The following is a 22093-nucleotide window of genomic DNA, read 5'->3' on the forward strand; positions in this document are numbered from 1 at the left end:
GATGAGCTCACACTAAACAGGCAGTCAGTGTATATATTAGTAACAGCAAAGCACTGCAATATTATACTTTTCTTACTTTTAACAGCTTGTTGGCTCGGGCTGTGAGGTGTGCAGGTGGTCCAGCATTGTATCCGTTGTGGAGACGGGTGTGATCATCACTGGACAATGGCTCAAAATGCTGACCAAGTGGATCCCATGACCGGGGAGAGGTTGAGGGCACCCGGACATCCCTGTGTAACCCTGGCAACAAGGCCTGAGATAGGTCCAGCTTTTCCCCACCACGTGCCACGGGCCTGGGGACACAAACAACTTTGTATAAGATTTTATTTAACACTGGCTAAATTGTAACCATGTATGTGCTTAAAACACTCACCCACTGTTGTAAAATTTACTTGGATGATTTAGTCCGGTCATGTGATTGGGTGGGACGTGAGGGAGGAACTGAGGTTGACCACCAGGTGAGCACCTGTAAGAAGATTCAGAATGTCTAACAGCAACAAGTCTCAGCATGTTCTGAAACACTATGCATTTGGGGGGGATTTCCCTTTCAGAAACTGAGTATATATATAATAAAAATGGGGTCAACCTGAAGACAAACACAGGCTTGTCTATGTGCAGGTGCATGGTATTAAGAGATACAAAGGTGTAACTACCTGGAAGGAGGAGGAGGCCAGGCAGGACCACCCATGGGAGCCCATGGTCCCCGGTTGAGTCCATCCAGAGAATAAGGGTCCCGTGAGCCGCGCACGCCAAATTGTTCCACGGTGTGATGCATCCAGCCTGCAACATAACGATTATGATTTCTTTATATACACAGGAAAATTATAAAATCCTAAAAAGTACAATTACAGAATCTCCTATAACTTAGTATTTTTATGCGTATTGCCCATTAACTAGAAAGAAATTATTTTGTAATCATTTTAGATCTTAGCTAAAATATTATAAAACTGGTATTGTTATTAACTAATGCTAGAATTAATTATTCAGGAATATCTGAGTGAAAACTGCTTTCCCAATTCAGGTCTAACCAATAACAATCACAGCCAATCTAATTTATTAAAAACAACATACTCTACTTACTCAGCCTCCGAATAGAACAGAATTAAGCTCTCACAAGTTCGTTTCCTCCCCTATTAACTAATGTCCTTATGAGCGTTAAAAACTTCCATAAACGGAAAAACATAACGACTACATACAGTACTGTGTAAAAAGTAGGCACGCGCAAAATAATGCTGTAGAGCAATGAGGCCTTCATAATTAATTAAATTAAATGTAATAAGGGACAGGGACAAGGGCAGGCTGCAGCGCATCATTCGTTCTGCTGAGAGGACAACTGGCTGCAACCTTCTGTCTCTTCAGGACCTGTACAGGTCCAGGATGCTGAAGAGAGCAGAAAGGATTGTGGCCGACCCCTCTCACCCCGGTCACAAACTTTTCGAAAATCACTCCCCTCTGGTAGGAGATTGCGGTCCATTAGAACTAAAACCTCACGCCATAAGGCTAGCTTTTCCCCCTACTGCAGCTGGCCTCATCAATAAGGTCACAGTCCCCCACTGACTCGAACCTCACACTTCCAATCTGTGACATTAATGCACTTTGTCTCTGAATTGCAATTTTGCACATTTCAAGTTCATGCCATACATCTTCATTCTTCCAACCTTCATTGCACATTCCAGCTCACTATGTACAGCTTGGTTATTGACTTAGCCCATTACACACATTCTCTTCCTCTCACACACACTTATGTCTCTTCTCCATCTTCATCATATGACTCATCTTTGCATGTTCCGGACATACTGTACAGCTTGGACTTCAACAACTCATGCACATACCCCTTAAATTTGTCCACTTTTCAAATTTGGATATTTCAGATTCTTCTATTTCTTATTCTTTGTATATAGCTACTGCTCGTCTTTGCTAAATTCTTCTGTTTTGACTGTTCAAGCACCAACCACCAAAGCAAATTCCTTGCATTTGAGAATGCACTTGGCAATAAACTTGATTCCGATTCTGATTCTGATAAATGAAGTCAATATTTCATGTAATGACCCTTTGCTTTTAAAAAAAAAAAAATCTCGGGTACAATTAGTGCAGTTTTATAAGGAAATTAGCTGGTATGTTTTACTGAGCATCTTACAGAAATCAGCTACAGTTCTTCTGGACACTTTGACTGTTGCACTTGTTTCTTCATTTTGCACCAAAACCCAGCAGCCTTCTTATGTTATGTTTTTGTCTGAAAGGCGGTCCCTTATGTAATATGCTGCTGTCTTTACTGACAAACATTTTTATGTAACATTCATTTCGTGCTGGAAAACTATTGTTTGGAAATCTAAAGCGTTTTTGGACTGATTTGATAATGCAGAAGAATGCACAAAAAAAATAGGGTGCCTAAAGGCCTCTGCATGCTCTTGCGACAAGGCTTTCGCAGACAGCTTTTCGCAGACAGTTGTAATTTATCGTTGAGCGGGGAGTAATAGGCGTGCGCGATGTTATTCACTGGCACAACGCAAGGGGGCGCGAAGTCGCTAGGAGTAGTTGGTGGGTGTGGTTAGTGGAGTGTTTATCCTCCGGTTACTTATAATGACTAGAACTGGAGTCGTATAGATGTACGTACTTCCTCACTTCCTCGATCAACCGCTCTTCGTGCTGCTCCATCTTCGCTCGTGTTTTTAAAAATGGCGGTCGTGAAAACAAACCAAACCGGGAAAGTAGGGAAGCGGAAGTGCGTGTACAGTGGATGTAGAGTGGACCAATCAGAGCCCTCTTGTCTGCGGCGCTGTCTGCGAGGCTTCTGCGGTGGTCACAGTTTTTGGGAGGTGCGCGCAGAGCGTCTGCGAAGGGGGGGGGGCTACGCAGACGCTATCTGTGACGCTATCTGCGAGGACTGCGTTGTCAGCATAAATTGGCCTTAAGACTTGTGCACAGTACTGTATGTTTTGATCTGCGTGTTGATTTCAGTTACTTACCACACTAGCTGTGTGCGTGAAGCCCTCCACACCAGCAGAGAGAGGGCCGCACACCAACACTCACAAACTGTTTGGAGAGCTGCAGAAAGAAACAAAAGCACACACAAATTTAGAAATTAACAGATTTGAAGATCATATAAAACTCTGAAACAACATTCATGAAAAAACCCCACTTCATCGACCTTTGATGAAGCTGTTAGTCAGTGTTAGGGAAGAGGTAAATTGCCTCGAGTGAGAAAATGCATCCAAAAGAGAGACAGAGATGAACTGGTCCCCCCCCCCCCCATCAAATAAATAAATAAATCATTATACATTTATACAAATACAACCCATTTATTTAACTGCCAGGATTGTAAGAAAACCTCTCAATTATTTATGCACATCAAAACCGTTTTCTTGTGTAAACCAGTGTATCAGAAATGTACAGCAGTGAGAGTGTCCCAGAGAGTGATACAGCGTTTTGTAGCTGGCTCATCTGGCTACAAATATTTTTTAAACGACGCTATTTTATGAAACACTAATTCAAAATATACAAGTACTCAAATGTTTATTCATAAAATGTATATCTTTAGTCAACCATCGTCAAATTCTCAGTTTATCAAATCACTTGACAACAAAGAAAGTCTCAACGGTATTATTACTGCAAGCAGCATGTAGGGGGCAGTAAGTATGTGCGCGCGCGAATGTGTGCGAGTGTGTGCACGCACGCGCACGAGTGCCTGAGTGGAGCACAGATGGACTAGAGGGAATTCACCTATAGGAAGAGTGTACTGAGGTCATTATAAACCTTCCTGGGGCCTCCTGGCACAGCGAGCGAGAGAGAAAAGGGGTAGGAAGAAGCAGAGGGGCTTTTAGAGCCTAGCCAGAGGGGTGTGTGTGTGTGTGTGTGTGTGTGTGTGTGTGTGTGTGTGTGTGTGTGTGTGAGAGAGAGAGCGCGCGCGCAAGCATATAGCCTTCTACTGAGCTTTGACTGTGTGTTAGTGGTGATGTTCTGCTACTGTTTGTGTACATGAAATACACCAATGCTAATCTTATTAGGCCATTCATAGTTTTGAGAAAGAAGGGGAGTGAGAAAAAGGGGAGAGAGAGAGTGAGTGAATGTGATGGGTAGAATGAGTAAACAACAGAACTGAACAGGATAGACCGAGTGTATTAAAGTCTGAAATACATGCTCGAAAGATGGTCTAAACATCTGAAATTATAGCACTGTCCTGGGAGAGAACCAGCCACGTTCATATCAAAACACCCACACGCCTCTTCCTACATGACCAAATCACAAACGTGAGCAAATTAAAACAATTTATACCTATGAGGCACTCTTATTCAACACTATACCATGCTCTAGTCTAAGATAGCGGTGACACACACGCACACACAGCAAGTGTACAGATGACACATCATTGCTCAGCAGAGACAGAGGGTGTGTGCGCGCGCGTGGTTTGAGCCTGCACTGCCCACATTACCTCCCATTCTCTATGGTTCTGTATGTTCTGTGCTATTTCTAATCCTCAGTGATATTTTAGGATCTGGGAAAGACAGAAATAATTGTGACGTTGCTGTTCAATGCTACCATTTCACAGCAAGCTGTTGTCTAGGTTTCAAGGCTCAGGGAACATGCACACAGTCACGATTTCTCTCTCTCTCTCAATTTAGCATCTAGGTGTCTGCGAATAGCTGTGACTGCTGGCAAGTCATATTGCTAAATTCCGCTGGCTAAAATTATTGAAAAGACGAGATCATTTCATTTTCAAGTTACTGGTGGTTGACTATCTACACCATACACCTCTCAGAACAAATCAGTTGACGAATAAACTTAACATGATAGAAATCCCCCAAGTTAAAGATGCACTTGCTAATATTAAAAAGCCTTTCTAGACCTGCAATCATCATATCATCAACAATTTTTAAAGAAAACTGGTTTACAATATTGTCATACAATGGGTCTGACTGGTTTCTTTTATTTCAGGCTTCTGTTTACATTTTTTTTTTTTTCTGGCCCAGAAATTAGCTCTACAGGCTTGTCTGTTTTTTGTTTGTTTTTTAAACCCCCCCTCATTACAATTGCATGGCAACTAAGGGTTTTGAAAATACAAACAGCTGCTTTAAACAAAGGACAGATTTCCAGTGTTATAGGCTATTCATATAAAAAGTGTAGCATTCCCTATATACTACAAGAGCATGCAACGAAATAAAATTTAAAAAATAATAATAATCATATTTTTATGTTATATATCTCCCAAAATGAAGGGACTGGATCCACACACACACACAAAACTATGACAGTGCTTGTGTTATATGGCCTGAGAGAAAAGGGTAGTGGTACAAAAGCCAATTATCACATGAGCGATTCGGCAAAGAGAGGAAGAGCAAAATAGAAACGTAAACGTGTTGTGTGCACACGTACATGTTTCTAGGTTAATGTCATGTGTGTGTATAGATTAAGTAATACAGAGAAAGACATGCACAAAAGACAGCCAGAGGAAGTGAGTGACTAGAGTCCCATTTAGTCAGAGGGTATTAATAGACTACACACAGCTTACTCACGTCTGAAACTAGACCAGAATCTGCTTACATGCAGAAAAGTCAGCTTCTCACAGACACCTCATACCGATGAACCAAAAGAACCAAATCGCAGCTTCTATATGCTAATCGAGTCACATTTTCTTATCACTCAATCATTACACAGAATCATTTCCACTTAGGCATATTATCTTTAAAAGCACAACAGCGAAAGTAAGAAATACTGACATACTGTTTTCGCTTCCATCCAGTTGAGTGTTGTCATAACTTACCTATGCGCTCGTAACAGATGGCATGACAGACAGACAAATCGGACAAAAAACAGAACAGACAAGACGAGCCTTCTGCGATCAAACACCATTTTTAATATTGTATGTACGTGCATGTGTTTGAAGCGTAACCGGGGAAACCCCCTGTGAGTCAGATAATGGAGACGACAGGGTTTACCCCAAAAGACTCCGCCCATGACACGCTTTCATGCTTTTTACGGTCAGGTGATTGGGGGCGACCACTGAAAGTGACAGTGTCGGGAATTTCTCAAAGTATTGTGTCATCTAACTTGGCTTTGGCATATTGTTTGCATCATACAAACAGGATGTGAGGTAAAGAGTTTGGGTTTTTTTTTCATGGTTGTGCCAAATTGGGGATTCCTGAACCAAAACATTTAGCCAGAATTTAGAGAGAAAACAGGTTGCGTGGGCGAGATGAGTAACAAAGTTCAGAAACAATTATCCATGGTGTGCTTTGGTTGTGCAGTTTTGGTTTGGTAAATATTAAAGCCCCAAACTGTGTAAGACTTTTCGATGAGCTATTGTGTCAAGACTCTTTCCTGACGGACTGGTACAATGAATGAAGTGAATACATTTTAATGGTAAAAGTACTGTAAACGTTTCAAGTTTCTGTACTCATATTTTGGGGGCTTAGTACCAAATGATGGTTGCCAACAATTAAGTAGGCATTTAATCTTGAGAACTAATCAGGTCAGTGTGGAGAGAAAACTAACAAAGAAATGAATATAACAGAACCTAAGAGAACACAGTAGGATGCAATGAAATAGGAAAGTGATGCAAGGAGAAATGAAGAAAGATATGAGAGAGAGAGAGAGAGAGAGAAGCGCACAGGTATGGTCTTGTGTCAAAGAAGCTTGTGGGTGAATGTCCACATTTGACTATTATGTAACGAGCCTCAGATAGAAATCAAACACACAAGCATTTCCCTTTCTTCCATATTTCGTGTGTGTCCATCCTATCATGCTGGTGATGCAAATTGGAGCATCATCACGATGCCATCACTGTGTTTCAAGCCCACATGCCCACACACCCACACACAGTGAGTGTACATCCTGATCTGGAAAGGAGGTTCAACTTGGAACACACACGCGATGAACTATTTTTTTTTTTTTTTTAAGCTGGTATCTATTGGACTGTACTCTGAATGCCAGTACAACAGAAGACATTCAGTATAAGTGGAATAAAGTGTACTGAAAAACCCTCAGCCAACTTCCTATGACTGTTTTGCCCTTGTTCTTTCCTGAATAGACTCAGGAAAAAAACATACAGCAAGTAAATAAAACAGTCATGTACTATTCACAATGAAAAAATTAACTGCAACATACATACATTCAAATGTGTTTATATGCATTCATACAATAACCGAATTGAGCAGCATGAAAACTCAGCTGACCTTTTTTCTGATCTAGAAAATGCTGGCCTGGCACATATGAAGCTTGTAATTAGGAAAACATGATTATTTTCTTAACAGTGTGGCTCAGTTAGTCGTAAATGGCCCATATTTAGGGCCATCGTTGTGGTAAACGCTCTACCAGATAAGAGAGGAGACAAAATTAGTCATACCATTACCTGAGGTAACAGAATGATTGACACAAACAGGATGAATCATAAAGTTAACTGCATTCACACAAAAACATCTACACTAGAGATGTTTAGAGATTAAAAATGGCTTTTAAGTCTTAACGAGAAACTACTGACATTTCAAAACTCAAAGATGCGAGTAAATGCGATGTCCAAAAATAGTTGTGCTTTTCTCATCTTTAATTGTTAGAACCTGTGGGAACGTAACCGTAAGAAATAGTGCAGTTCATGAATGAGAATCACGATGACAATGGGCAAAAAGCAGAACAAAGACAGAGAGAGTCTGATAAGACAGGAAGTTGTCGTCACAGCAACAGGAAGTGGGCCTCCCAAAAGGGGGAGGCAGCCGAAAGGGGCAGGGGGAACATACTTACTAACATCCTGTGGAAAAGAAGCCGTGCGTGTGTGTTTCAGATGAATGATTTTCCCTTTTGGATCTCAAAACTCAAAAGGATGAACGTATGAAAACCGATAGTGTTTTAACAGAACATATTAAAGGAAAAAGTAACAGAGTAAAGTGTTGGGACACCACAAGCTGCCAGGACAGCTTTAGCGTGCCTTGACATTTACTGAACATATCCCTGGAACTGTACTGGAGGGATGAACACTGTTCTTTCGAAAGATATTCCCTCGATTATTGCTTTGATGATGGTGTTACAGAGTCTAACACCATCTAACACACGGATCTGAAAACGTCCGCACATGTTCAGTTGGGTTGAGATCTGGTGACTCTGAAGGTCATAGCATATGATTTATGCCATTTTCACACTAAACTACTCATCATGGGAGAGACCACACCCATCAAGATAGAAATGTTTCCTCATAAGATAAAGGTGATCAGTCAGATTAACTTTGTATTGATTCGCAGTCACATTCTCTCTAAGGGAACAAGTGGACCCAAAGTATGCCAATAAAATACCCATCACAGCATAACAGACACCAGTTTGTTTCCTTTTATCTGTTGCCCACAGTATATCCGATATGACAGAGTCTAGGAAACGACTACAAATCAGTTAACTCTCAGAGTAATTACACTCAGTCTTAAAAGACAAAATGTTCAAAGAACCAAAAGATGTTACGCACAAATAGACAGTCTGTGTCATGATAAGTGTGTGTGCACATGTATAGAGCGGTGACTCAATGTGCGAACGTCTAGCACACAGTCTGCAAAATGGCGTTCGTGACCATCTGTGTGTGAAACCATCTGCCTGCAAGTTTCACCAAGTTCACGTCGAGAACTTTCAGAGAAAATGAGTGATGTTTTTCATCCATTGGAACATTGTGATCAGTTGCTTACACTTGTTATTGAAATCTATTACTCTAAAAAGTCGACTGCCTCATTTCCTGGAACAGAGTGATGCTCAACATCTGTGCGAGAGCGTGTGTCCTCACATGATCAGCCCCCCAAAATCCCCCTCCTACATCAGCACCCCTTTATTTCCCAGAAATCACTGCATGATGCACAAACAAAACGGATGCACAGACCAGTTACCCCCCCCCAAAAAAAAGAACAAAATAAACATAACGAACGAAAGCTGGGCCTTGGGCTCTGTCTCCATGGCAATGGTTGCCATGGTAGCCAGCTAAAGCCAAAGCAGTGCAGTCTGACGCTCAAAGTTGGAGAGATACGTGGACAATGGTGAAAGACGGCGACATCACTGAGCAATTCGAAACATTCCAACCAACCATAATCATGTTACTGATCAAGTATAGAGTCTTGCTTGTAAAACGAACAGAGATACAGAGACTGGGAGAGAAGAGGAGGCTCGAGAGAATGTGTTTATGCATGTATGTTTGCAATACTAGAAAACAATCCCTCCTCTGTGATGACTCCCCCATGATTATTGCGCAAATCGCCAGCACATCTCTGTCTTACACACTGCTCCCAGAGATCTTTCTGCTCCTTTACTGTTTCACTGAAACAGGACTATTTATTTCCGTCACTCTCACCCTCTTTCCAGTCCCACCTACTCTAGTTTCACTGCTCCTCCCTCAGTTTCTTGTGCACGCTCCGTTGGATTTTTACCAAAAAGTGAGGTAATACAAGCCAAATAAGGTGACACAGGAAAATCCAAGGCAGCGTGAAAGTATCGTTTCTTCTTACGTGCATGTGAGTCATGTGTGCGTGTTCATACACATGCTGTTTACTTGATCATCACTACAACTTTCAGTTAACCAGAAATATCACCATAAGCAAGCAATATATGAACTTATAATAAAGGTTATCATGAAAAGGCAATCCAAAAACAGCCACACGTTTAAGGTTAAAGGCCTAACACACACCAGCATATTTCGCAGTACATCTACTTTAGTATATTCTGATTTTGATACAGATAAACCTCTATGAGGGCAGGAAGGAGATTAATGACTCATCGTGAACACTTTCTCCAACACACCATTTAAATTCCTCACTCCCAATAAAAAGGAGGCATCAGGGTGAGCTGACTAATCAAACGGTCAAGCCCACAAACGTTTACTCATCAGTTGTCCAAGACAACCAACACACACACTTATCCTACACACTCCCATTCCATCAACACACAGTGGGACAATATGATAATAGGATATTCTCCTGAAATATTATGATATATTTTTCAGTGTAGTGTTAATGTTGAGCGCCAGCACGTCTAGAACTTCATTTTTACTTACAAGACTGGAGGATAGATCTACTTTTATACCAAGTTGAGTTCATTTTTCTTCCTTTTCATCTTCTAATATTTCATAATCCAGCTCCATCATTTTGTTAGAACTTTGCGAAATAAAATTTCATGATGTTTTCATTAAATCGCCTATCCCAACCTCATCATGCCGACTTTCCTCAAATTACTCTTGTTCACAAATGAAACTACACATTCTCGCTCTCGCTCAACAGCATGTTACAGCAAACTGATAGTTCATTTGTACATTCATCCTGTCTGAGGGAAAAGCTAAGCAGCAGCAGTTCTCAGCAGCTGCTCCTACTCTTAACTTTACAATCCAGAACCTCGTCACCACTTCAAAGAAAAGTAAACACAACCCCTCGTTTCGGTGTGGATCACTCCGATTGATCAGAAAGCCGTGTTCAAAGGGATATTCCCACTTCCCCAGCCCAGTTTTACACCTGCAGTGTTTATGACGTGCTCTAAATGATCAAGCCACATGACCATCACTCCACATAGTGACCTAAATGAAGCTGACAGTTACGAACAGGCCATTTTGTGCGTTTGGAGTAATTTCCAAAGACACAGGAAGCTTCTGAGAAAAGAAGCCTACACAAAACCATGAGCTGAAAAAACTCCAAATCCCCAGCTGGGCGGTTGTAGTTGTAGTAGGATGATGCAAATGATGTGCTTTCAGACATGGGCTTTGTGTGCGTAATAGGCTGCCCAGGCACACTCCATTCATTTCATGCGCCTGCCCACATTGCCTGTGTGCTCCACGCCTCCTGCTTTAGCCCTGCCCACACACACACACACACACACAAAGACCAAGCAGCTCCTTCCCTTCTCCTGAGCCAGTCCTCCATCCCGCCCCCCACACAGACACGTGGTCAAACCGGCTTCAAAATCATTAAACAATCTCAACTACAACACACACTCCTGTTAACCCATTGCGTGACATGAACTAACACACTGAAGTGAGACGTAGCACCGTCACATGGTGATCCATATCTCAGTGTTTAAATCCACTCAGCTTGAGTTGTATCAGCTGAGGGGTTAAAATGAAAGCTCGTGGAACTTCCGGTGTTGTGAACTGTTACTACAACAACAGACTCTCAGTGCGCTTGAGCCATTTTAATAATCATCAAATCACTGTAAACAACAACAACAACAACAGTACACTTAAAAAAAAAAAAAAGAGATACAAAGAGATACAAAGAGAGACAGACAGACAGAGAGAGACAGACAGACACAGAGAGAGACAGACAGACAGAGACACATACAGATAGAGAGACAGACAGACAGAGACACAAAGAGAGAGAGAGACAGACAGAGACACAGACAGATAGAGAGACAGACAGACAGAGACACAAAGAGAGAGAGAGACAGACAGAGACACAGACAGATAGAGAGAGACAGACAGAGAGACAGAGACAGATAGAGAGACAGACAGAGAGAGAGAGACAGACAGAGAGATGAAATGACTTACCTTTTGCTGTAAACCTTGTACCAAGTCGCAGCTCGTGACTCGATCTGTTGAATAACGAAGAGCTTTTTTCTTTCTTACTCTCCACGAGTTTATAAAGTTCCGGTAGACACTTTCTTTCCTTTTCTCGACTTGGTGCCGAGTGACTCACCCGGAGGCGCCGGCTGGGAAATTATTGAATTATGAATGATCAAATAAAACCCATCGCGACCCGCGCTGGAGTAACTCAGGGTCCAATCCGGGGGGAGAGAGAGAGAGAGGGAGAGCGGAGCTTCTCCCGGAACCGAACCGAACCGAACCCGCTCCCGGACTCCCAGCTCCAACCCCGAGTCTCCCGGAATGAAGGGCCGCGGACTCAAACTCCGCCTCGCAACACACACACACACACACACCGCTTCCCGGCGATCGTCAGCCCCGCAGTGCAGAACAACAGCAGCGGCTCCGGGACACGGCTTTAACTCATCCTACAGCGCGCGCGCGCTCACTCTGGGAGCTCAGGTGTGAGAGAGAGAGAGAGATTGGGTATATATATGAGAGAGAGCGCGGTTCCTTAGTGCTGCCGCTCCGGCCGGTCTGTGCTATGCGGGGATCGGGTTGCTGTGAGTGACGCGAGGTTTTAAAGGGACACGCTGCTCTCAGCGCTGATGATACAACCGCCCCCGACACACACACGCGCCGCACCGCCCCGCTGCGTGACGTCCCTGCACGACCCCGGAATTCCCTGACAGCGCAAACTCCAGGGCTGCGGCACACCGACACAGCGCACACACACACCGACACAACACACACACCGACACAACACACACACCGACACAACACACACACACACCCCGACACAACACACACACCGACACAACACACACACACACCCCGACACAACACACACACCGACACAACACACACACACACCCCGACACAACACACACACCGACACAACACACACACCCCGACACAACACACACACACCGACACAACACACACACACACACACCCCGACACAATACACACACACCGACACAACACACACACCCCGACACAATACACACCGACACAACACACACCGACACAACACACACCCCGACACAACACACACCCCGACACAACACACACACCGACACAACACACACACACACACACACCCCGACACAATACACACACACCGACACAACACACACCGACACAACACACACACACACCGACACCACAATACACACACACCGACACCACAATACACACACACCGACACAACACACACACACACCGACACAACACACACACACACCGACACAACACACACACACACCGACACCACAATACACACACACTGACACCACAATACACACACACCGACACAACACACACACACAACACAACACACACATCGACACAATACACACACAACACACCCAACACACACTGACACAACACACACAACACACCGACACAACACACCCAACAACACAACACACACAACAACACAACACACACACACCGACACAATACACACACCGACACAACACACACACCGACACAACACACACACCGACACAACACACACACACACCCCGACACAACACACACACCGACACAACACACACACACACCCCGACACAACACACACACCGACACAACACACACACCCCGACACAATACACACACACCGACACAACACACACACACACACACACCCCGACACAATACACACACACCGACACAACACACACACACACACCCCGACACAATACACACACACCGACACAACACACACCGACACAACACACACACACACCCCGACACAACACACACACCGACACAACACACACACACACCCCGACACAACACACACACCGACACAACACACACACACACACACACCCCGACACAATACACACACACCAACACAACACACACCGACACAACACACACACACACCGACACAACACACACACACACCGACACCACAATACACACACACCGACACCACAATACACACACACCGACACCACAATACACACACACCGACACCACAATACACACACACCGACACAACACACACACCGACACAACACACACACACACCGACACAACACACACACACACCGACACAACACACACACACACCGACACAACACACACACACACCGACACCACAATACACACACACTGACACCACAATACACACACACCGACACAACACACACACACAACAACACAACACACACATCGACACAATACACACACAACACACCCAACACACACTGACACAACACACACAACACACCGACACAACACACCCAACAACACAACACACACAACAACACAATACACACACTGACACAACACACACACACACACACCGACAACACACCCAACAACACAACACAACACACCGACAACACACACCGACACAACACACACAACACACCGACACAACACACCCAACAACACAACACACACCGACACAATACACACACTGACACAACACACACACACACACACACACCGACAACACACCCAACAACACAACACAACACACCGACAACACACACCGACACAACACACACACACACAACACACCGACACAACACACACCGACACAATACACACACTGACACAACACACACACACCGACAACACACCCAACAACACAACACAACACACACCGACACAACACACACACACACAACACACCGACATAACACACTGACACAACACACCCAACACACACTGACAACACACACACACACACACACACACACAACACACCGACACAACACACTGACAACACACACACACACACACACAACACACCCAACAACACAACACTCACCGACACAACACACACACACACAACAACACAACACACACATCGACACAATACACACACCGACACCACACACACACACAACACACACCGACAATACACACACGGACACCAACACACACACTGACACCACACACAACAACACACACACCGACAACACACACACTGACAATACACACACACAGCGACACGATACACACACACAGCGACAATACACACACCGACACAACACACACACACACACACAACACGCGCTGCGTACTTTGGCACGCTTTAGTGCGGTAGTGTGAGATATAGAACATTTTGTCTCTCTCTCAAACAATCTCTCTATCACTGTCAGTCTCTGTCTCTCTCTCTCTCTCTCTCTCACTGTCGGTCTCTCTCATATACACAATCTCTCTCATTGTTGGTCTCTGTCTGTCTCTCTCACTGTCTGTCTCTCTGTCTGTCTCACTGTCGGTCTCTCTGTCTCTCACTGTCGGGGTCTCTCTCTCTGTCTCTCTCTCACTGTCGGTCTCTGTCTCTCACTGTCGGTCTCTCTCTCTCTCATATACACAATCTCTCTCTCATATACACAATCTCTGTCTCTCTCACATACACAATCTCTCTCACTGTCGGTCTCTCTCTCAAACACAATCTCTCTCGGTGTCTCTCTCTCTCATATACACAATCTCTCTCTCTCTGTGTCTCTCTCTCTGTCTCGCTCACTCTGTCCATCTCTCTCCCTCACTGTCTCTCTGTCCGTCTGTTTCTTTCTCTCTCTCTCTCTCTCTCTCATATACACAACCTCTGTCTCTCTCTCATACACAACCTCTGTCTCTCTCATACACAATCTCTCTGTGTCTCTCTCTCTCATACACAATCTCACTGTCGGTCTCTTTCAAACACAATCTCTCTGTCTCTCTCACTGTCTGTCTCTCTCTCACTGTCAGTCTCTCTCTCACATACACAATCTCCCTCTCTCTCTCTCACTGTCAGTCTCTCTCATATACACAATCTCTCTCTCTCACTGTCGGTCTCTCTCAAACACAATCTCTCTGTCTCTGTCTCTCTCTCTCTCTCTCTCACTGTCAGTCTCTCTCTCTCATATACACAATCTCTCTCTCTCTCACTGTCGGTCTCTCTCACTGTCGGTCTCTCTCATATACACAATCTCTCTCTCTCTCTCTCTCTCACTGTCGGTCTCTCTCATATACACAATCTCTCTCTCTCACACTGTGTCTGTCTCTCTCACTCACTGTCGGTCTCTCTCAAACACAATCTCTCTCTCTGTCTCTCTCACTGTCGGTCTCTCTCTCTCTCTCTCACACTGTCTCTGTCTCTCAAACAATCTCTCTCTCTCACATACACAATCTCCCTCTCTCACTGTCGGTCTCTCTCAAACACAATCTCTCTCTCTGTCTCACTGTCCGTCTCTCTCATATACACAATCTCTCTCTCTCTCTCTCTCTCTCTGTCTGTCTTTCTCACACTGTCTCTGTCTCACTGTCTGTCTGTCTCTCTCTCTCACACTGTCGGTCTCTCTCAAACACAATCTCTCTGTCTCTCTCACTGTCGGTCTCTCTCTCAGACAATCTCTCTCTCTCTCACACTGTCTGTCTGTCTCTCTCTCACTGTCGGTCTCTCTCATACACAATCTCTCTCTCACTGTCGGTCTCTCTCATATACACAATCTCTCTCTCTCACACTGTCTCTGTCTCACTGTCTGTCTGTCTGTCTCTCTCACACACTGTCTGTCTCTCTCACACACTGTCGGTCTCTCTCTCATAGACAATCTCTCTCTCATATACACTGTCTCACTGTCTGTCTGTCTCTCTCTCACTGTCGGTCTCTCTCATACACAATCTCTCTCTCACTGTCGGTCTCTCTCATATACACAATCTCTTTCTCTCACACTGTCTCTGTCTCACTGTCTGTCTGTGTCTCTCTCTCTCTCTCACTGTCGGTCTCTCTCTCGCTCACACTGTCTGTCTCACTGTCTCTCTCTCAAACAATCTCTCTCTCTCACATACTCAATCTCCCTCTCTCACTGTCAGTCTCTCTCTCTCATATACACAATCTCTCTTGCTCACTGTCAGTCTCTCTCTCAAACACACTCTCTCACTGTCAGTCTCTCTCTCATACACAATCTCTCTCTCTCACCGTCAGTCTCTCTCATATACACAATCTCTCTCTCTCTCTCTCACACTGTCCCTGTCTCACTGTCTGTCTGTGTCTCTCTCTCACTGTCGGTCTCTCTCTCTCTCTCTCGCTCACACGGTCTCTGTCTCACTGTCTGTCTCTCTCTCAAACAATCTCTCTCTCTCTCTCTCTCTCTCTCATACACAATCTCACTGTCAGTCTCTCTCTCTCATATACACACTCCCTCTCTCTCACTGTCGGTCTCTCTCACTCATATACACAATCTCTCTCACTGTCGGTCTCTTTCATATACACAATCTCTCCCTCTCTCACTGTCGGTCTCTCTCAAACACAATCTCTCTCTCTGTCTCTCTCACTGTCGGTCTCTCTCTCATATACACAATCTCTCACTGTCGGTCTCTCTCATATACACAATCTCTTTCTCTCACACTGTCTCTGTCTCACTGTCTGTCTGTGTCTCTCTCTCTCTCACTGTCGGTCTCTCTCAAACACAATCTCTCTCTGTCTATCTCACTGTCGGTCTCTCTCTCGCTCACACTGTCTCTGTCTCACTGTCTCTCTCTCTCAAACAATCTCTCACTCTCTCTCACATACTCAATCTCTCTCACTGTCGGTCTCTCTCATATACACAATCTCTTTCTCTCACACTGTCTCTGTCTCACTGTCTGTCTGTGTCTCTCTCTCTCTCTCTCACTGTCGGTCTCTCTCTCGCTCACACTGTCTGTCTCACTGTCTCTCTCTCAAACAATCTCTCTCTCTCACATACTCAATCTCCCTCTCTCACTGTCAGTCTCTCTCTCTCATATACACAATCTCTCTCGCTCACTGTCAGTCTCTCTCTCAAACACACTCTCTCACTGTCAGTCTCTCTCTCATACACAATCTCTCTCTCTCACCGTCAGTCTCTCTCATATACACAATCTCTCTCTCTCTCTCTCTCACACTGTCCCTGTCTCACTGTCTGTCTGTGTCTCTCTCTCACTGTCGGTCTCTCTCTCTCTCTCTCGCTCACACGGTCTCTGTCTCACTGTCTGTCTCTCTCTCAAACAATCTCTCTCTCTCTCTCTCTCTCATACACAATCTCACTGTCAGTCTCTCTCTCTCATATACACACTCCCTCTCTCTCACTGTCGGTCTCTCTCACTCATATACACAATCTCTCTCACTGTCGGTCTCTTTCATATACACAATCTCTCCCTCTCTCACTGTCGGTCTCTCTCAAACACAATCTCTCTCTCTGTCTCTCTCACTGTCGGTCTCTCTCTCATATACACAATCTCTCACTGTCGGTCTCTCTCATATACACAATCTCTTTCTCTCACACTGTCTCTGTCTCACTGTCTGTCTGTGTCTCTCTCTCTCTCACTGTCGGTCTCTCTCAAACACAATCTCTCTCTGTCTATCTCACTGTCGGTCTCTCTCTCGCTCACACTGTCTCTGTCTCACTGTCTCTCTCTCTCAAACAATCTCTCACTCTCTCTCACATACTCAATCTCTCTCACTGTCGGTCTCTCTCATATACACAATCTCTTTCTCTCACACTGTCTCTGTCTCACTGTCTGTCTGTGTCTCTCTCTCTCTCTCACTGTCGGTCTCTCTCTCGCTCACACTGTCTGTCTCACTGTCTCTCTCTCAAACAATCTCTCTCTCTCACATACTCAATCTCCCTCTCTCACTGTCAGTCTCTCTCTCTCATATACACAATCTCTCTCGCTCACTGTCAGTCTCTCTCTCAAACACACTCTCTCACTGTCAGTCTCTCTCTCATACACAATCTCTCTCTCTCACCGTCAGTCTCTCTCATATACACAATCTCTCTCTCTCTCTCTCACACTGTCCCTGTCTCACTGTCTGTCTGTGTCTCTCTCTCACTGTCGGTCTCTCTCTCTCTCTCTCGCTCACACGGTCTCTGTCTCACTGTCTGTCTCTCTCTCAAACAATCTCTCTCTCTCTCTCTCTCTCTCTCATACACAATCTCACTGTCAGTCTCTCTCTCTCATATACACACTCCCTCTCTCTCACTGTCGGTCTCTCTCACTCATATACACAATCTCTCTCACTGTCGGTCTCTTTCATATACACAATCTCTCCCTCTCTCACTGTCGGTCTCTCTCAAACAATCTCTCTCTCTGTCTCTCTCACTGTCGGTCTCTCTCTCATATACACAATCTCTCACTGTCGGTCTCTCTCATATACACAATCTCTTTCTCTCACACTGTCTCTGTCTCACTGTCTGTCTGTGTCTCTCTCTCTCTCACTGTCGGTCTCTCTCAAACACAATCTCTCTCTGTCTATCTCACTGTCGGTCTCTCTCTCGCTCACACTGTCTCTGTCTCACTGTCTCTCTCTCTCAAACAATCTCTCACTCTCTCTCACATACTCAATCTCTCTCACTGTCAGTCTCTCAAACACACTCACTCTCACTGTCGGTCTCTCTCTCTCAAACACAATCTCTCTCTCTCACTGTCAGTCTCTCTCATACACGATCTCGATCTCTCTCTCTCTCTCTCTCTCTCTCTCACACTGTCTCTGTCTCACTGTCTGTCTGTGTCTCTCTCTCTCACTGTCGGTCGGTCTCTCTCTCGCTCACACTCTGTCTCACAGTCTGTCTCTCTCTCAAACAATCTCTCTCTCTCTCTCTCTCTCTCTCTCTCTCTCACATACACAATCTCCCTCTCTCAATGTTGATCTTTCTCTCTCACTGTCAGTCTCTCTCTCAAACACACTCCCTCTCTCTCACTGTCGGTCTCTCTCTCATATACAAAATCTCTCTCTCTCTCTCTCTCTCTCACTGTCGGTCTCTCTCATATACACAATCTCTCTCTCACTGTCGGTCTCTCTCTCATACACAATCTCTCTCTCTCACACTGTCTCTGTCTCACTGTCTGTCTGTCTCTCTCACTGTCGGTTTCTCTCTCTCACATACACAATCTCTCTCTCTCACTGTCGGTCTCTCTCATACATAATCTCTCTCTCTCTCACTGTCGGTCTCTCTCTCACTGTCGGTCTCTCTCTCATATACACAATCTCTCTCGCTCACTGTCGTTCTCTCATATACACAATCTCTCTCTCTCATTGTCGGTCTCTCTCTCTCTCATATACACAATCTCTCTCTCTCACTGTCGGTCTCATATACACAATCTCTCTCACTGTCGGTCTCTCTCAAACACAATCTCTCTCTCTGTCTCCCTCACTGTCGGTCTCTCTCTCTCTCGCTCACACTGTCTGTCTCACTGTCTGTCTCTCAAACAATCTCTCTCTCTCATACACAATCTCCCTCTCTCACTGTCAGTCTCTCTCTCTCATATACACAATCTCTCTCTCTCTCCCCCTCTCTCTCTCTCTCTGTCGGTCTCTCTCTCATATACACAATCTCTCTCTCTCACACTGTCTCTGTCTCACTGTCTGTCTCTCTCTCTCACTGTCGGTCTCTCTCTCTCTCACTGTCGGTCTCTCTCAAACACAATCTCTCTGTCTCTCTCACAATCACAATCTCTCTCACTCTCTCTCACTGTCTGTCTCTCTCGCTCTCTTTCTCACTGTCGGTCTCTCTCTCATACACAATCTCTCTCTCTCTCACATACACAATCTCTCTCTCTCACTGTCGGTCTCTCCCTCACTGTCAGTGTCTCTCATATACACAATCTCTCCCTCTCTCTCTGTCGGTCTCTCTCATATACATAATCTCTCTCTCTCACTGTCGGTCTCTCTCTCATATACACAATCTCTCCCTCTCTCTCACTGTCGGTCTCTCTCTCGTATACAAATTCTCTCCCTCTCTCTCACTGTCGTGCTCTCTCACTCACTCACTCACTCACTCACTCACTCACTCACTGTCGGTCTCTCTCAAACACAATCTCTCTCTGTCTCTCTCTGTCTCTCTCTCTCTCTCTCTCTCTCACTGTCGGTCTCTCTCTCACTGTGTCTCTCTCTCACTCACATACACAATCTCTCTCTCACTGTCGGTCTCTCTCTCTCTCACTGTGTCTCTCTCACATACACAATCTCTGTGTCTCTCTCTCATATACATACTCTCTGTCTCCCTATCTCTCTCTCATATACACAACCTCTCTCTCTCTCATATACACAATCTCTGTCTCTCTCTCTGTGTCTCTCTCACTATCTCATATACACAATCTCTCTCACTCTCTCCCTGTCCGTCTCTCTCGCTCTCTGTGTGTGTTTCTCTCTCTCTTTCTCTCTCACTCAGTCTGCCTCTCTCTGTGTCCCTCAGACTCTGTCTCTCTCTCACTCACTGTGTCTGTCTGTCTCTCTCTCTCTGTCCATCTCTCTCTCTCACTGTTGGTCTCTCTCAAACACAATCTCTCTCTGTCTCTCTCACTGTCGGTCTCTCATACACAATCTCTCTCTCTCTCTCTCTCTCTCTCACACACGGTCTCTCTCACTGTCTGTCTCTCTCTCTCTCTCTCTCACTGTTGGTCTCTCTCTCTCACATACACAATCTCTCTTACTGTTGGTCTCTCTCTCTCTCTCTCACTGTGTCTCGCTCACATACACAATCTCTCTCCCTCACTGTCGGTCTCTCTCTCACACACAATCTCTCTCTGTCTCTCTCTCTCTCTCATATACACAATCTCTGTCTCCCTCTCTCTCTTATATACACAATCTCTGTGCCTCTCTCTCTCATATACACAATCTCTCTGTCTCTCTCTCTCTGTGTGTCTCTCTCACTCTCGGTCTCTCTCTCTCTCATATACACAATCTCTCTCTCACTGTCTCATATACACAATCTCTCTCTCACTGTCTCCCTGTCCGTCTCTCTCGCTCTCTGTGTGTGTTTCTCTCTCTCTCTCTCACTCGGTCTGCCTCTCTCTGTGTCCCTCACACTCTGTGTCTCTCTCGCTCACTGTGTCTGTCTGTCTCTCTCTCTCTGTGTCTGTTTCTCTCTCTGTGTCTGTGTGTGTTTCTCTCTCTGTGTCTCTGTCTGTCTCTCTCGCTGTCCATCTCTCTCTCTCTGTGTCTCTCTTTCTCTCTCTCTGTGTCTGTATCTCTCTCTCTCTCTCTCTGTCCATCTCTGTCTCTCTCTCTCTGTGTCCCCCTCTCAGGACTGCACTTCCGCATCCAGACTCGATCATCTCTCCTCAGCGCCACTAACGGGACTATGGAAACCAGTCTCCCCACCATAATGAGGAGAAAGAATCTCATATTATTTAATGACTTAGGATCTTATTATGAGATATTCTCAATAATAGGTTGAGCTCAAACCCAGAACCTTCTTGCGGTGAGGCTCAGTATCTTAATTACAACTGGCTATAATGAAATAAGAGAGTTTCTCATCATAGTGACTTAACATCTTGTAATAACAAGATCATCTCTCAGTAATGACTTACTATCTCATAATAATTAGATATGAGGGCTTGTCTTCTCTCTTTAGTGTTCTGCCTGATGGCAGGTCTGCTCTGACAGCTTCAGAGGAAGACCGTTGCCTTCTACTGGATTATTATAGACGTTTTCTCCTCTCAACCATTCACACACATGGACAATTTAGAGTACCCAATTAAGGCCTCTGCATGCTCTTGCGACTAGGCTTTCGCAGATAGCTTTTCGCAGACAGTTGTAATTTATCGTTGAGCGGGGAGTAATAGGCGTGCGCGATGTTATTCACTGCCACAACGCAAGGGGGC

The 22093-nt window shown here is 45.0% G+C and overlaps 1 protein-coding gene across 8 annotated transcripts in view; it reads right to left on the reverse strand.

Moving 5' to 3' along the window:
- The window catches only part of kdm6ba (lysine (K)-specific demethylase 6B, a), a 166259-nt gene that overhangs the window by 12256 nt on the left and 131910 nt on the right, over positions 1-22093 (reverse strand). For 7 of the 8 annotated variants that reach the window (XM_060924546.1, XM_060924502.1, XM_060924612.1 and 4 more), the window contains 4 exons: positions 2967-3045; positions 654-780; positions 374-466; positions 77-293 (listed from right to left, as the gene is read on the reverse strand). In XM_060924546.1, the coding sequence (XP_060780529.1) occupies positions 77-293; positions 374-466; positions 654-775 (432 nt within the window). In that variant the 5' untranslated portion in view covers positions 776-780; positions 2967-3045. Of the gene's footprint in view, positions 1-76; positions 294-373; positions 467-653; positions 781-2966; positions 3046-11485; positions 12154-22093 lie in introns of those variants that run through there. The other variant, XM_060924751.1, reaches the window with a different exon arrangement.

This window comes from Neoarius graeffei, chromosome 1 (genome assembly GCF_027579695.1).
Source record: "Neoarius graeffei isolate fNeoGra1 chromosome 1, fNeoGra1.pri, whole genome shotgun sequence".
Lineage (NCBI taxonomy): Eukaryota > Metazoa > Chordata > Actinopteri > Siluriformes > Ariidae > Neoarius > Neoarius graeffei.